The following is a 17,500-nucleotide window of genomic DNA, read 5'->3' on the forward strand; positions in this document are numbered from 1 at the left end:
TCCAACTTATTCTGCCCAATCTGCAGAAACCCATGTTACAAGTGGTCCCATATTTTCTGTTACTGTATATATTGTTTAAATTCCTGTCCTGTGGAGGACAATTGGCATAATATAACAGTTCATTTGTCTCAGTTTTTGGTGCAGGGATATGTTTTTTGAGGCGAAGTTCCCTTTCATTCTTACAAATGTTGTTTTAGCTTTATTCTTTGAACAACCTCCTCTACACAGCAACTTTCCTGATTTATTACTTGGCCTAAATACTTGAAGATTTTTGTTTGTTCAACCTTCTGCCTCTTTATATTTATTTTCTTTGGTTCTGTCTTGTTAATAACCATTATCTTTGTCTTTTTTTCCCCCATTCACGTTGCTTGTCATTGATCTCCACTGCATATTTTTAGAATCAGGTGACTTGTGATTAATGTGAATAAAACGAAAACAAACAGTTGTAGACAGAGACAAAACCTCCATTGTAAATGCAAGATTAAGCTTTGAGTGAGAAAGGCTGAGTGCAAATGAATCGAGAGAATGGCTGAGTGCCATATGGGGCCACAAGTGGTCAAGGATGACCACAGACATATGCACAGGCCTTGACAAAATTTTTTAAGGAAGTTTTGCAATTGACTATGCCTTTTTTTCCCACCCTTCTGATGATATTTAAAGGTTAAAGGTTGAGGCCCCCACTTTAGTACTCTTGTTGCTATAGTTCTGTTTAAAAACACTGTCTTTGTTTCAAGTGCTTTTGGAGATAACGAAGAATTTAATAACATAACTGTGCCATTATTAACATGGTACTCGAAACATCAATTAGCATGAAGTTTTAATGGAAAGATTTTTTAGATCATTTTAAACAGAGATTTCATATGAAAGAGCAAGGGACCGGCTCAGGTGGGTTGGAATCAAAGGTGTTAAGGGTGATATAGCTGGGTCCATGTGTTGTTGTAGATGTTACTATCAGAATATAAATGTCCAGAACAGAGACTAAAAGGAATGTTTTCTTTTCTGGATGGGTAACTCTTTTAGCAACCCTGAAATGATGAAAGACCAAGTTGAACTCAGTGGGATTTGAACTCAGAGGCTGAGAGTCAAAACAAATACCAAGAGGCATTCTGTTGAAAGCTTTAACAATTCTGCCAATAGACAGCCAACTAAATATGGCTGAAGCATTTGTAAGAGAATGTTTGTGCTGATAGGACTAGGAAATGAAATGAATGATTCCCACTGGCAAGGAACCAAAATGGTAAATTACTGATAGAACAGATCTATGGTAACGATAGATTTTTTTTTTTAGTGTGTCTGTTAATTCTATCATTTTCTCTTGCTGTTCCCAAACCAGGTGGGCTCTAAGGTTGCAGGTATTGAGAATGACCATACAAAGAGATACTGAATTTCCAAATATTTCGTTGACCAATGACCTTCGGTAAATTAATATTGAGATGAATGGTAGAAAGTATATCAGTCATTACATATAATGAATATTTGTTGATTGACACAACTCGTTAACACCTGTGAATTGGAGAGAATGATAAGTACAACAAAAACCACATTGACTCGCGTAAATCCTGAAGTAGTTCCCTGATTAAGTTGAATTTACCCAAGGATAAGTGAAAGGAATGAGAGATTATCATACAGGAGGTAGAAAGCAACATGACCTGTATAAGCCTGGGATAATCAAAGGAAACTAGACAAAATCTATTGAAGTTAAATCTAAGACAATGGGGACTGTTATCCAACATGGTCTTGTACAAAAAAATTATGCAGATTTGAACATAACTGGAGTTGCTTTAGTGCACGCTCGTTTCATGTGTGCTAAATGGACATTCAAATGATGATAATGAATAAAAAATAAACATTTAGAAATAACCATTTATGTTCCAGTATTTAAAACGCTGAAGAATGAAATATATGATTCAGACATTTAATGGCCTAAATATTGTTGTTATGGTTTTTTTTATTTCATTGATTGTTCAAAGATCTGTTTGTTTCAACTAGAAATCATTTCTCTGTTTGGTCTGACATTTACATCACACAACGCTTTTCTTTCTTTTTTCTTATTTATTTTATTTTATTTGTGTTTTTATATTTTTTTTTTTTTTGCAGCTGCTTTTCTGTTAAAACTGTTTGGTTAAGAAGTTGGCTTTGCAAATACATGTTTTCAGTTTTGGATTTCACGGCTTGGCACCTTGAGAAAATATTTAGCACAGAATTAAATTGGACTAAAACAGTGAAGCTCAACCTCAGAAATATCAAGCCCCACCCCTCAAAACCAAAAACAAAAAAACAAAAAAAATTTTTTTGAAATTATTTTTCTCCTCTGCCCCTCCCCTTTGATAATTTCTTCTGGTTCAGACACAAAGTCAATAATTTTAAGGAGGGAAGGGGTTTTAGTCAATACCATTGAAACCACTTCTTGGCTGGTACTTTGTTTTGTCGACACCGCCACCCTAGGGGGAGGGGGTGAAACGCAAGGTTGACATTGGCAGAATTTGAACTCATGAAGTAAAGAATCAAAAGAAATCCCACATAGGATGTTTTTCCCATTGCTCTGTTGACTCAGCCAAACAATCACATCCAACTCCATTTCCATCTTTATTCAAGGGAACAACCCACACCAGCATGGAAAGCAGTCGTTAAATGTTGATGATGATGATGATGAGGAGGAGGAGGAGGAGGAGGAAGAGGAGGAGGAACACAAATTAGATATTGCATCAGTATAATACTGCTGTTTTCACCATGGGGTTGGACAAGTTTAAGAATCTCAATTTTATCAAATGTATTAATTTGTTCAGCATCAACCCCCATCACAAGACTGTTTCAAGTCTGAGGACTCACCACCACCACCACCACCACCACTTCTACTTCTGCTGCTGCAGGTGCTTCTACTATTTCTGATGTTATTTGCTACTGCTGCTGCTGCTGCTGCTGCTGCTGCTTACTACTACTACTACTACTACTACTACTACTACTACTACTACTACTACTACTACTACTACTTCAGAAATCACTACTTCAGAAATCACTGAGTCTGAGATTTAAACAAATAGAATGATTTTCTCATCTTGTAGGAACGAAGCCATGGTTCTTGCAAGATTGAGTGAAGATGCTTCTCTATAGCAGTTTGGGAGCATTCCATTTTCTCTGCTAGTTCCCTTGTCATTTGACAAGAATTTTCGTGCAAAAGTTGGTTTAATCACTCTTCATTGAACTCAACTGGACGGCCAGAATGAGGTGCGTCTTTGAGGTCAAAGTTTCCATTTTTGAACTTGGCATACTGATCATGAGAGGTTCTTTCAGCTATGGCATCCTCTCCATACATAGCACAAATGTCGCGAGCAGCTTTTGCGGCCTTAGAACCTTGATTAAAAGCAAAAAAGAAGGAGGTGTCGAAAATACTTGTTTTTCTTAACTTGACATTCCATTTTAATGATCTGAAAATAAACAAAAATTAACTAAAATTAACTAAAATCAACTAGAAAAAAAAAGAACAAAATAGATTCCAAAATGATTCAAAAATAGAATTCTTGGAAAAAATAGATTCCAAAATAAAAAAAACACAGAAGAAACTTATTTACCAACCTAATATATACACACACACACACACACACATATATATTTATATATATATATATATATATATATATATATATACACATACATATGTATATATATATGTATGTACATACATACATACATGTGTGTGTGAAAGTGTGTGTACACACATACACACACACATGCATGTACAAACACACACACAGAGTTAAATAAGATTCAGGTAAAAAGACTGTGTAGAATGCTATGCAAAGCTTGTCCACAGTTATTGGCTACCTGATGCCATCATACAGTAGAAATGCTCCTGCTACTGGATATACATCAGGAACTCCATAGTACCCATAGTGTTTATATAAATAGATGAATAATAGAAAGTGGAATTAATGATATTGGTGTAACAATATGTTGAAAGAATTGTAATGATTTTGAATAAAGAAAGACATTCAATCCATTTTCTATTATTTATATGTGTGTGTGTAGGAGAGAGATAAGTGTGTGCGCATTTGTGTGTGCTTGTATATGTATATATATATATACATACACACACACACACACACACCACACACACACACATATATATATATATATATATATATTGTACATAATAAATATATATATATATATATATATATAATATATATATATGTATATATACACACACACATATATATATATATGTCCATAAGCACAAGCAGGCTTGAGGAATATGTTTACATGAAGCACAAAAAATAGAGATTTCAGAAATTACAGAAGGAAGAAAATAGATAAAAGAACAGAACTATGCAAGGCCTTATCTCGAGAGCCGTTTCAAGACGGCCATAGCTTGCATAATAACCTAATTCATATGCAATATGTGCGTATGATGTCATAGGTTTGTCTCCTGCGACAAGTCTTGACAAAATCATTAAAAAGCAACGAGGAAAATGCAAATTCTTTGGCAATGTTTACAAATATGAAAATATTAAGAGAGCAGAGGCGTGTAGGAAGGAAGGGGTCAGATGATGTGGAGGGGATAGTAAAATAGAAAGGATGGGTTTAGGAAACAAAATACGATGGGTTTAGGAAACAAAATACGATATTGACAAAAACCAGGCATAAAAGTCCTTCAGTCCTATATTTAAGAAACGAGGGATTACGGACATTATTTGCATTATTTATATTTGATGGATATTTGCCCTCATCTTGTTTGTTGTTAACACAATGTTTCAGCTGATATACCCTCCAGCCTTCATCCCACGGGCATATGGTGTAGTGGTTAAGAGCACAGGGCCATAAACCTCAAGAATCCAAGTTGACCTGAATAAAAATAATAATAATCCGAATGACCTGAATAATAATAATAATAATAATAATAACAATAATAATAATAATAATAAAACTAGTAATAATAATAATAATAATAATAATAATAATAATAATAATAATAATAATAACAATAACAATAGTAATAATAACAATAATAATAATAACATTGAAAAATATCTTAGGAATGAGAACCTAGGTTCAAAATTTCCGCAACACACCTGATGAAGGTTGGAGGGTGTATCAGCCGAAACGTTGTGTTAACAACAAACAAGATGAGGGTAAATATCCGTCGAATGTAAATAATGTAAATAATAAAAGTCTTTGTTAAGTAAGGAAAATACCAGAGCTGTTCTATTCATTCCTTAATTCTTTTAGTCTTTCACTAGTTTCACTCACCGGACTCTGGCCATGCTGGAGCACCACCTTTAGTCAAACAAATTGTCCTGAGGACTCATTGTTTGTAAGCCTAGTAATTATTCTATTGGTCTCTTGGCCAAACCACTAAGTCATGGGGATGTAAACACACCAACATTGGTTGTCAAGCAACGGTGGGGGCACAAGCACAGACACACAAATACATACATATGCATATATATATATATATATATATATATGTGTGTGTGTGTATATTGGCAGGGCGAGACTGCTATGCCAATATACATATATATTAGAATTTTCTCTGACTTCTCAGATTTTTTGTATGCTGGACTACTGGTTTTAAATTGATATTAAAATTAATATTAATTTATCTCCCTCATTATTTAAATATATATATATATATTATATATATATATATATATATATATATATATATATATATATGCATATGTATGTATATATGTGTATATGTATATATACATCGGGCTTCTTTCAGTTTCCATCAATCAAATCCACTCACAAGGCTTTGGTCAGCCCAAGGCTATAGTAAAAGACAATTACCCAAGGTGCCATGCAGTGGGACTGAACCTGGAACCATGTGGCTGAGAAGCAAGCTTCTTACCACTCAGCCATTCCTGCGATATTCATAAAAAAATTAATACCTGCAGTTCCCATTTCGGGAGTCTTGGTTTGTGTCTGATATAAATAGCAATAACCAATCAATCTCTCTGTGGACAGAAAACAAGACTGCACGTTGCACTAATGATTTTTATTACAAGAAAGGAAACTAGCAAAGATAATTCTAGGATTTTTCCTATCCACAGAAAGATGTTAAAATGTGTTGTCATCCCTTTACTTTCACATCAAGGATTATGATTCACGAATTGTAGCAATAACTACATTGTTATTTGCGAGTCCAAGGTTGTTGTAGAAGACACTTGCCCAAGGTACAGCACAACATAAACAAATTCCCGTGTTGATGATGATGGTAATGAGGATGATGATGATAATGATGATGATGATGGGGAGGAGGAGGAGGCTAAGAGTTGGAGGAGGTGATGTCAGTGGTAGCAGAAAATGGCTGATGGTGATATTAGTGTCTGTTGTTGCAAGGTTGGCATTGATGGTGGTGATGGTTGACATTAAAGATATCTGATATCTGTTGTAATTAAGCGAATGAAAAGGTTACTGGTGCTGGATCTTGTGGTAGTGTTGGTAGTGATGATAGTGGTATTAGTGGTAGTACTAGTGGCTATGGAGGTGATGGTGGTGGTGGTGGTGGTGGTGGTGGAGCTTGTGGCCATGAAGGTGGTGGTAGTGACAGTCGATCATGTTGTGGTAGTAGTAGTGGTGGTGGTTGTGGTGGTGGTTGTGGTGGTGGTGGTGGTTGTGGTGGTGGTGGTGCTGGTGGTGGTAGTGGTGGTGGTGGTGGTGCTGGTGGTGGTGGTGGTGGTAGCAGCTATGGTAAGGACATTGAACTTGAATGCAATAATAACTGTGATGATGACAAAAATAATGATGAGAATCACAATGATGTTGATGATAACGTTGCTGCTGTTTATGATGATGTTGATGATAACAAGAAAGAAGATATCAATGATGATGATGAGGAGGAGGAGGATGATGACGATGACGATGACAACAATGACGATGAGGATGATGATGATTGTGGTGATGGTGATGATGGGGATGAGGAGAATGGTGAGAATGATGACAATGAGAATAATAATGTTGATGGTGACGATAATAGCAACAATGATGATGATGGGGAGGAGGAGGGATGGAGGAGGAGGAGGTGGAGGGATATCATGATAATGATAATGATGGGGACGATGTCGCTGGCGATTGTCATGATGATGATGATGATGATGATGACGATGATGACGATGATGACGATAACGATGATGACAATGATGACGATAACAGTGATATTACCCGATGATGATGATGAGGATGATGATGATAACGATGATGACAATGATGACGATAACAGTGATATTACCCGATGATGATGATGATGATGACGATGATAACGATAACAGTGATCTTACCCGACGTCTGTCTGGTGGTGTGTCGTTGTCACATGAATGAATTGGCCATCCAACAGAACTGCTCATCAAGTCACTCTGTCACAGACCTAATTACATTGTTGCCAACTCTTCCAAATTCCAAATTCCAGTCATGTTATCAGAGGAAGCCATCTTTAATTCCATTCTTTGCATCCAAACAGACAAGTAGTCACTGCTGGTTTAAGTAAGATAAAATATGTATATTGCATACGAAGAACCTCATTCCGTGTCTCTCGACCCATTACATGATGTATTATCTCTAATAAGCCATTTACTGTCTTGTGTTCTTCAATTGCCTGGTAATTTCAAAGAAAACAATGCCTCACCAGTTACCAGTGCTATTGATTTATTTTGGCAAGGCACCCAGTGCCAAATTTTGTCAGGAATTACTGCAATAGAGCCACTGGGACAGAGCCTCAGTGTATTACTGCTACGTATCATTTTATCATTTCATTTTTGTTGTTGTTGTTAGTTTTTATTGCTGTTGTTGTTGCATATCCCACTGTAAAGGTGATGGTGGTGGGTGGCAGTGGTGAGTGGTAGTGGTTAAAGGTAATAATGATGGCGATGGTGATGGTGAGATGATAATGAGAATGCCGATGTATGTGATGATGAGAGGAGGTGATGAGCATGGTAATTACGATGATGGTGATGATAATGATAAAGATGATGATGAAGAAGAGGAGGACAAAAATTTAATGATGACGATGACAATGACGATGATGTTGATGATGATGATGATGGTGATGATGATGATGATGGTGATGGTGATGATGATGATGATGATGATGATGATGATGATGATGACAATGATGATGATGATGAAGAAGAAGAAGATGAGGAGGAGGAGGATGGTGATGATGCTGATGCTGATGATGGCTTAATCTATTCTTGATGTCATTGTTGATGCTGTTATAGCCTCGGCTTTCAGCCTTGGTCCAACAGACCTGTCATTGAAGGAGCTCCACTTTTGATTGTTCTTTCTTTCTGATTTTAAACACAGGGTATTTAGGACCTAACCCATCTCCTGGTACCTCTAATCCCTTTAGCAGAGCCCACTCCATTGCGAGCATTTGGGCCTGGTCCCCAGGTTCAGGACATTCTCTTCCTTTCCTTCTTCTTACTATTCTCAGTTACCCTGTGAAGTTATCATGAATTCTGCATTTCCTCTTGACCTATAACATTTTGTGAAGTCTTTGGCTGTTATTTCTAGCAGACCAAGAGACTACATATTGGTTCCTTCAATAGCTCAAAGTTGTATGTGGTTTTTCTGATATGGTTGTATCTTGAATGTAATCATTATTCATGTTGTTTAGCCCCAGGTCAACGGTCATAGAACAGACCTATGATTGAAGGTTTGTACTTCCCTCGTCTTCTTTTCAGACATTGTGTATCTAGGAATACATTTTCCAATGTATCTTTTTTCCTATAAGTCAGTATGAGTTGATTCGAGGGATAGCAGTTGAAACAACAAGCTAGCCTCTACCTATTTGCTAGTCCTGCTAAAAATGCAAACCAAATGGCCAACTCATCACCTGCAATCGAGTATAGCTTGGTAATATGTTCCATGCTTCTGTTAATTGCTTTTGATGAGCAGACATAGTGTTGTATAGTGAAACTGCACACCCCTCCAAGTAATAAGTGGTGAGAGTCAGCCATTATAAATCAACCAGGAGTCAGTCATCAAGAGGGAGTCAAGAGTCGAAGAGTTGAGAGTCGACAGTTCTAGGTGGTGTCTTATGGAGCTACCAGTAATAGTAAGACAGAAGTCAGTGTATTAGTATTCCAGTACGAAGAGGAGATACAATAGTATCCTATGACTAGTAACTATTGTGGCTACTAGTGTAAAACAGCAACTACAGTACAACAGCAGTCACATGTCACTCATCACACCAGTGGGAGGAACCTACTTTACAACACACAGTCAACTTCTTGTGTCACTCACCCTTTGATCCAGTTGTCATATTTAGGATGTGACAACTGAGCAGGGAGAGAGAGAAAGAGAGGGAGAGAGAAGGGGAGAGAAAGAGAGAGAGAGAGAGACAGACAGACAGACAAATGGATACTCCAGCACTTGGGTGGTACTCATTCTCATTTTCAGCTGCAGTGATTGGAGCTATGGGAAGTGAAAGTACATTGTGCTGCTTGATCCAGGAATTGAACCCATGACATTATGATCATGAACCAAGCATCCTAACCACTAGGCCACGTGCCTCCACAACCTACATCTTGATAAAAAGTGTTTTTTTTTTTAATGTTTAGCCAAAGAGGGAAGAAACATTCACAACCCTTTGACTATTTTTTCAGACCCCTGGGAATGGTGGAAAAAATGATGGAAGTTACACTCAAACCAGGGATCTGGTCCCAAATATTTGCAACAGAGTCGAACTCTGCTAAAAATACTCGAGAATAGGAAGTGGTGCTAAAGTGGATGACAGTTTGAGTCACCCATCCAAGTAAGCCCTGCAAGGATTTGAACTCAGAATGCATCGGGTCAAAAACAAATACTGCAAGATAACCTGCAAAGGACCCTCTGACAATTCTTCCAGCATTCTGTCCTGGAATTGTTCTTTATTTTATTAACTCTGAAAGAAAAAAAATGCCTTAGCTGAAGATTTGAACTTTGAGCATAGAAAGTCAGAATAAATTCCATTCTGTCTGACACTTTAATGACTTAACTAATTAGCAAACTAATTAGTCACAGATACAAGGAATCTGAATAAAATACAAGATGTTCATTGCTGGAATGTCTTTGATCAGATAATGGCTGACTTACTAATGGTGGGGTGGGGTGAATAAACATAGAATCTCTCTCAATGGCTTCATTAATTCCTGAAGGATGGATGTGACAATGCATAGATGGATATGTCCACAGTGGAGTGTATGAATGGCTGTGTCAATAGGGGAGTGTATGATTTATTGTATCGACAGAGTATTGAACAATTAAACAATACTTCAGAAAATTTCCAATCCTGCCTTCAATGAGTAAAATATCTTTTTATGGCTCAGTCTACTTGACTGCATGCAGGTGACATAATTCCCTGCTGCAAGTAGTAACAGCACTGTGAAACTGAAGTGTGCTGCATTGACTCCTACCTCACCAGACTCATCACAGTATATATATTCATGCCAAGTACAAAGGTATCCTTAATTTACTTCCAGCCAACAAGGCTCCTGGCTCTGAAAGTGCCCCTTCCATTATTAATGTACTCTAATGTAGAATGCACTCCAGAGCTAGATATTAACCTTACTGAATTCGTTAATATTTCTCATACTTCCTTTACCATTCTTCTTTACATTTGTCGTGAAATAATGGATGCAATGTAAAGTTTTGCAGAGTACAAAGCACCTTTTTGGTGTTTGTATTAAGATTAAATTACAACCAGTACACTACATAAAGTGGTTTTCAAATGAACAGAGAAAACAGAGCAGAGAAAATTCTTTGGTCTTATTGAGGACATGACACCCTCTCCAGTGCTGGTGCCATGATAAAATGCAACAAATACACTCTGTAAAGAGATTTGCACCAGAAAAGGAATCCAGGTACAAAAGCAAACCATATATGGATGAGAGATGTACGAATTGGTCCCCTGATATGCCTAGGAGAAGAGTAACTGAAAATAAGAACTAAATTGGATTGTGACAATCCATCTAACCCATGCCGGCATCGAAAAGAGGTATGTGTACATGTGTGTGTGTGTGTGTTTGTATGTGTGTGAGTGTGTGTGTATGTTTGTATGAGTATGTGTGTGTGTGAGTGTGTGTGTGTGTATGAGTGTGTGTGTGTGTATTTATCCTCCACCACTGCTTGACAATCTGTGTTAGTTTGTTTACATCCTAGTAACTGAGCGGTTTGGCAAAAGAGTCTGATAGAATAAGCACTCATCTTAAAAACATATGCATCAGGGTTGATTCCTTCAGCTAAAACTCTCCAAGGTGGTGCTGCAGCATGGCCTCAGCCCAATGACTGAAGCAAGACAAAAGACAAGCAATAAACGGTCCATTTAATCAGCAGGAATTGACTCTACCGTTCTTCAATTTGGCATTAACAAACAAGTTCTAGACAAGTAATTGACTTAATTAAGTGAGCCCCAACCTTCCTTAAACAACTGCTTGCTCTTTGCCACTATATACACACACATCCACATCCACACACACACACACACACACACACACACACACACACATATATATATATGTATATGTATAAAAGTACCATTATTTTTAGTTTTTTTGGTGAAGTTCGTTAACACAATTTATTAGTAATTTATTCAGATTTTTACATTTTACATTCAGAAAGAAAAATTTGTTTTTCTCTCCGAATGTCTAAATGCAGTTAAAAGAAATCTGAGATAAATTTAATGAATGTTTTCACCAGGAATACAGCACAAGCAATTCCAAACAATTCCGAAGACTCTCGCTGTCTTTGGCAATGTGACAATGTTAATAGGAAAAATTATTAAGAATTATTATTAATTCTGGCTACAGATCTAATTGAAAAATAATTCCTATTTTGAAGCCAGCCTGGCAGTGTTTACGTAATTATAACCAAGCAATCTCCATTGACAGACAACAGGCAATCTCTTGTCAATGGCAGACTTTAAAAGGAAACCAACATGTTTTATGTCTTAAGGATAGATCTAGGTAAAGGAATGCATGGTCATGTGGTTTAAGAGGTTTGTAAAAATAATGTTGACAACAATGTTAATGATGATGATGATGATGGCAATGATAATAATGGTAGTGGTTGCAGAGATGGTGGGAGCAGTGGCGGGTGGTAGTAATGCTGGTGGTGGTGGTGGTGGTGGTGTGGTGGTGGTGGTATTAAGATATGTCCTGCTTTAGCTAAAAACTTTGGTCAGTAAGGGAGTCTCTACATGGTTGCTCAAACTGCTAAAAATAGCAGCCAATACTTACTCAAATCACACCTTACAGACTTTTAACCCTTTATGGAAGGTCATCATTTTCTCTCTCATCCTTTTCTCTAATTCCCTTTTTGTCCTCTTCACCATTTTATATTTATCTCTCTCACTCTCTCACCCCCTGTTTCTTCTTTTCTCTCTTTCATTGCTCACATGTGACCATCGTCCATCTTTCTTTTCCTCCTGTGATCATTTTTCTTTTCGTTCAGGATTGTTCTAAGGACTGGACGTATCCTATCTCTCTCTTCTATCTTTCCCCCAGTGTTTGCTATTTTACCCTCGTTCTGGTCTAACAACCCTCCTTGTTTGTTTTTGTTCGGTTTCCTTGTTTGTCTCCACTGTCCTGTTTTGTTCTCATCTTTGATTCTCCATAAATCTCAAATTTTATTTTGGTATTTATGGGAGCAACTATCTTTGAAGACTCATATTGTCATTGAATGCTCGAAATGAGGAGAAGATAAACAGCAGACAACTGATGAAAGGTCGTTCTTTATGTTACTTGTCCCGTTTTTCATTTATTTCTCTCGTTGTTTGTGTATTGAACTCATTTGTTTCCATATTACATGTTGTTTACGATTGATGACGCCCTGTACCCATATATGCATGTGTATATACGTGTGTATATATATATATATATATGTAGGAGAGTTTACGAAAAAAACAAAAGACGAAGACAGGTGGCGTACAAAACAAACAGATGTATTAGTATAACGCTCAGGAATAGAAAAAGTCTTTTACGTTTCGAGCCTACACTCAAGAATGAATGAAAGCTTGATATTATGTAAATAGAGGAATTTCTCTCACTCTCTCTCTCTCTCTCTCTCTGTATATATATATATATATATATATATATATACACATATATACACATATATATATATGCATATATATATATATGTGTGTGTGTGTATGTATATATAATATATATATATATACAAGTAATAAGGGAGAGACCACATTTTGGTGTTTGGTTCAGCAAATTACATTTTTGATATACTCTACTGAGGATTCGAAAATGATTATGTAAGTAAAATTACTCCATCTATTAACGATGAAACAATTGTTGAGAGTTAATCTATTTTTTCGTTATTTTTCATTTTGTCCTGCCCGATTACATTCTTGGCGTGTTGAATTAATGCTTGAGAACAATTCTTTAGTGGTTGATTCCCTTTGCGGATCTATTTCTAGCGTTAGAGTGACCACATGTGGTCTCTCTCTTATTACTTGTATTAATAATTTTTACTGTATCCCAGTTTTTTTCGCTAGGCCACTTGGTGTTTTAAATTGATGTTATTAATTAATATTCAATTTTTTTCACCCTTATCGTGATTTTAATTATATATATATATATATATATATACATACATGCATATATAATATATATATATATATATATATACATATATATACATATATGTGTGTATATGAGTGTGTGTGTGTGTCTGTGTGTGTTTCTGTCTGTGCCTGCATATCAGTACGCATGTTCCTCCACTAACAAACCTCAGTTTTTTCTCTTTCTTCTCTTCACTAAAGGCTTCCCGTTTCTGTCTTCTTCTTCTCTAGGTGGTCCATTTTCTGCGGCGCCTGGACATAAAGCCAAACGATAATGTCTTCTTCATCAGTTCTTGGAGATGAAACATCAGTAATTTCAATATTTTATTATTCAAATATCAATTCTGTTTTATGTTTTGTTTGCATACCATACACACACACACACACACATATGCACATAGCGAACACAAATACACATTACTGCACACTCATGTTTATATCTTTCCATATCTACATATTTACATATATATGTCCGTACATCCTTTATCGTATTCCATTTAAGCCAGCTTTTCATCTGACCTTTCCTGACCTTTCCCCTGATCTTTCACTATAAGCCATTCCTCTCTCCACACACACAACACACTCACACACACACACACATGCTCCTCGTTGTCTGACAAATGTCACTACTAAGTGAATTGCTGTCTTTGAATGTTAAGCTGTTAATGATGATATTCCATTGAAGCGATGGAGAACGTTCTACACACCTATCGCCTCTTCAAAGAACCCAGCTAAGGCTAGCTTTACAATTGCATCATATGTAGACTTGGATCACAGACAAGAAGAATACAAAAGACAAACAAAAGAAACTGGAGGAAGCGAAGATTTAGAAATTTGTTTTCGAAACTTTATACTTCTGAATTTGCGCTCTGCCTGGATCTATTAAACCATTTTTGGTTCCATGGGGTGAAAGGAAGCGTCATTGCATCTTTGAAAGTCAGGCATTGCTTATATTGTAATTTAATGCAGGTATTGCAAAGGAGTATGTCACCATTGTTGTGGGGTTGCAATGTTGGATGGGTTTTTTGCTGTTGACCATCGTTATGTGGTCAGGCTGGCTGCATGTATAGTAAGTGAACCAATTTGAGAACTTTGAACTTTTAACATATTTATTGCTGGACATTGCTGGCGTCTGTGCTAGTAGGGTATTAAGAGTACCATTCGAGCGTGATCGTTGCCAGAGTGGCTATCTGGCCTCCGTGCCGGTGGCACGTAAAAGACACCATTTGAGCGTGATCGTTACCAGCATCACCTTACTGGCACCTGTGCCGGTGGCATGTGTAAAAGATTCGAGCGAGGTCGTTGCCAGTACCGCCTGACTGGCCCCATGCCAGTGGCACATAAAAGCACCCACTACACTCTCAGAGTGGTTGGCGAAAGGAAGGGCATCCAGCTGTAGAAACCTTGCCAGATCAAGATTGGAGCCTGGTGCAGCCATCTGGTTCACCAGCCCTCAGTCAAAATCGTCCAACCCATGCTAGCATGGAAAGCGGACGTTAAACGATGATGATGATGATGATGATGATTAGCTTCATTGGCTATTTACAAAAGAAAGATGCTGATGACATAACTGCCGACAGGGAAGAGAAGGAACCAAGCTGTGTCTAGTAAAAAGCTAACTGGGATGCTGAGGGAGTGAGTGTCCTAATTCATTTCTTCTTCAAGGTAGTCTGTCCAGGGGCCTGAGGTGGTCTTAGTGGTCTGCCTTCTGTCAGTGCCCAAGATGGTCTGGCTGAGTTAGGCACCAAACAGTTTTTATAGGGTGAAAAGGGGATGAATTTTAGATCAACCAAGGAGCCATGTCATGCCACAGCTTCATGTTGATTGGTCGATTTATAGACCAATCATGTGAAACTGTTGTGACTCACGTGTGACCCCTAACTGGATATCTTGTGGTTGGGGTTTGAGCCCCCATGCAGGCAACCAGTTAAGAAAAAAGGTAATTTCAAAAAACTGATATAGTTTAGAGAGTGACAACTTCCACCTTCCATAGTCTCACGTTTCACCATCATAATGAAGACATGCCAAGGTTCTTGAGAGAAATGGTGAGCTCTCAAACATACAAAATGTCAAGACTGGGTGTTTTAATCTTCAGAAAAATATAGTAAAGCCATAATGCTGGCAAGAATAAAACATATACGAATACGATGATGGTTATGGCCATGAAAAATCACAAACTTTATCATTATCATCATCTTCTTTGTCATCATAAGATGATAGTCATGATAATGATATTCATAATGAAGGCTATGATGATGACTATGATGGTGATTATTGTGGCACACACAAACACACACATGCATATACAACAGGCTTCTTTCAGTTTCCATGTAGGTTATAGTAGATGACACTTGCCCAAAGTGCCAAGCAGTGGGATTGAACCCAGATAAGCAAACTTCTTGACCCACCCACAGTCATGTCTAAAATATCCTCTGATTATTACCAATGTCACACGTTTAATGTATGAGTTTATATGTTTATTGGCTGCAAGACTCATCCAAACTCATCAACTATCAGACATCAGCAATATCTGCCTCATTAGAAAGCTGCTTTGAATTCAAAATTCATTTTTCTTTTAGTTATATTTTTATCCTTTAGATATGTTTAGAGAGTCAAAACTATCGAAAAGGTTGCAAGACGCAACGAAAATTTTAGGACAATAAGAATAAGAAAAACGTGGAAATTTTACCGGTGAGTGTGTTATATGATAAGGCACAAAAAGAGAATGACTCTCCCCAGACACAACAGAATGTTTAGATTCCTTTTCCACTTATTCTGAGCTTGAATTTCATCAATCCAGAGTCAGTAACAAACCGGGTGGATGCCATCAATGTTAACTTCTCCGTTAAAGTAGGTCTGGAGTTCTCTAAAACAAAATCGATGTAGATGTATAGATTTATGTTGAATGTCAAATGACACCCGACCTTAGTAAAAACCAAAATATTTAAACAAAAAGTGTGTTGTGTATTTAAAGAACATGAAACAAAAATGCATTGATATATAATCATAAAAACAGATAAAGTATGGAATATAATTATGACTGTCAGTTTGACTGTGAGCTGCTTTAATATCTTGCCGGGTCAATAAAGTGAGGTAATAAAAGATGAGAAAATTGGATGATATTAGATAGAAAAGATATAAGATATTCCCATGCATAGGATACAATACCATCAAATAATGTGGAAATCTTCGGAAATGACATGGTGGCTTCATAATTAGAGTGCTAAACTTTGATTCCATTATTATATATCGTAAGACATGGTTTGCTTAATATCATAGCATAATCTGTATCTTACAGTTTTCGTATTCGGCGATATTGAATTCTCTTGTCATGAGATATCTAGTGTTACACTCTAAGTTCCATTCAATTTGCTGCAATTTAATTCCACTGTATTCTTCTACTAAAACTTCTATTACAGTAGAGAAAAAATGCATTACAGTATTTGTTTTTTTATTTGTACTGTATTCAGTCGTTTTGACATCTGACTTGTCGTGCATTTGTGCATTTGCGCAGGCAACGTCGAGCTGAAGGAGGCTGTGAGCTAATTGTACAGCACAAACATTTGGTCACCATAAACAATTCATCTGTACAGGTTGTTTAGCAAGGAGGTGTGTAACTGCCTTTCTCGGCCTCAAGAGATTACCAGTAACAATGATGATAATAATAATAATAATGATAATAATGATAATAATAATAATGATAATAATAATCATAATAAAGACCTACTCATTGAAATTGAGAAAATGTGGCATCTCAAGGCGGTTACAATACCAGTGATCGTAGGAGCACTAGGAATGATCAAGAAGGGAACCGAAAATTATATGAGAATGATCCCTGGCTTACCATCCCTGCAAGAAGTGCAAAAGATTGTCTTAACTGGTACCTCACACGTATTGAGAAGAGCATTGTCGATGTGAGAACTGTTGCTGCTCATGTATTTTAATTTA

The 17,500-nt window shown here is 36.9% G+C and overlaps 1 protein-coding gene across 1 annotated transcript in view; it reads left to right on the forward strand.

The window, feature by feature from the left end:
• LOC115217188 overlaps window positions 1-17,500 on the forward strand; it is a 102,535-nt gene that overhangs the window by 20,747 nt on the left and 64,288 nt on the right. Inside the window, exon 2 of the mRNA XM_029786822.2 lies at window positions 13,784-13,862. Coding sequence (XP_029642682.2) covers window positions 13,827-13,862 — 36 coding nt within the window. The 5' untranslated portion in view covers window positions 13,784-13,826. The remainder of the gene's footprint in view (window positions 1-13,783; window positions 13,863-17,500) is intronic.

This window comes from Octopus sinensis, linkage group LG11 (genome assembly GCF_006345805.1).
Source record: "Octopus sinensis linkage group LG11, ASM634580v1, whole genome shotgun sequence".
In the NCBI taxonomy this organism is placed as follows: Eukaryota; Metazoa; Mollusca; class Cephalopoda; order Octopoda; family Octopodidae; genus Octopus; species Octopus sinensis.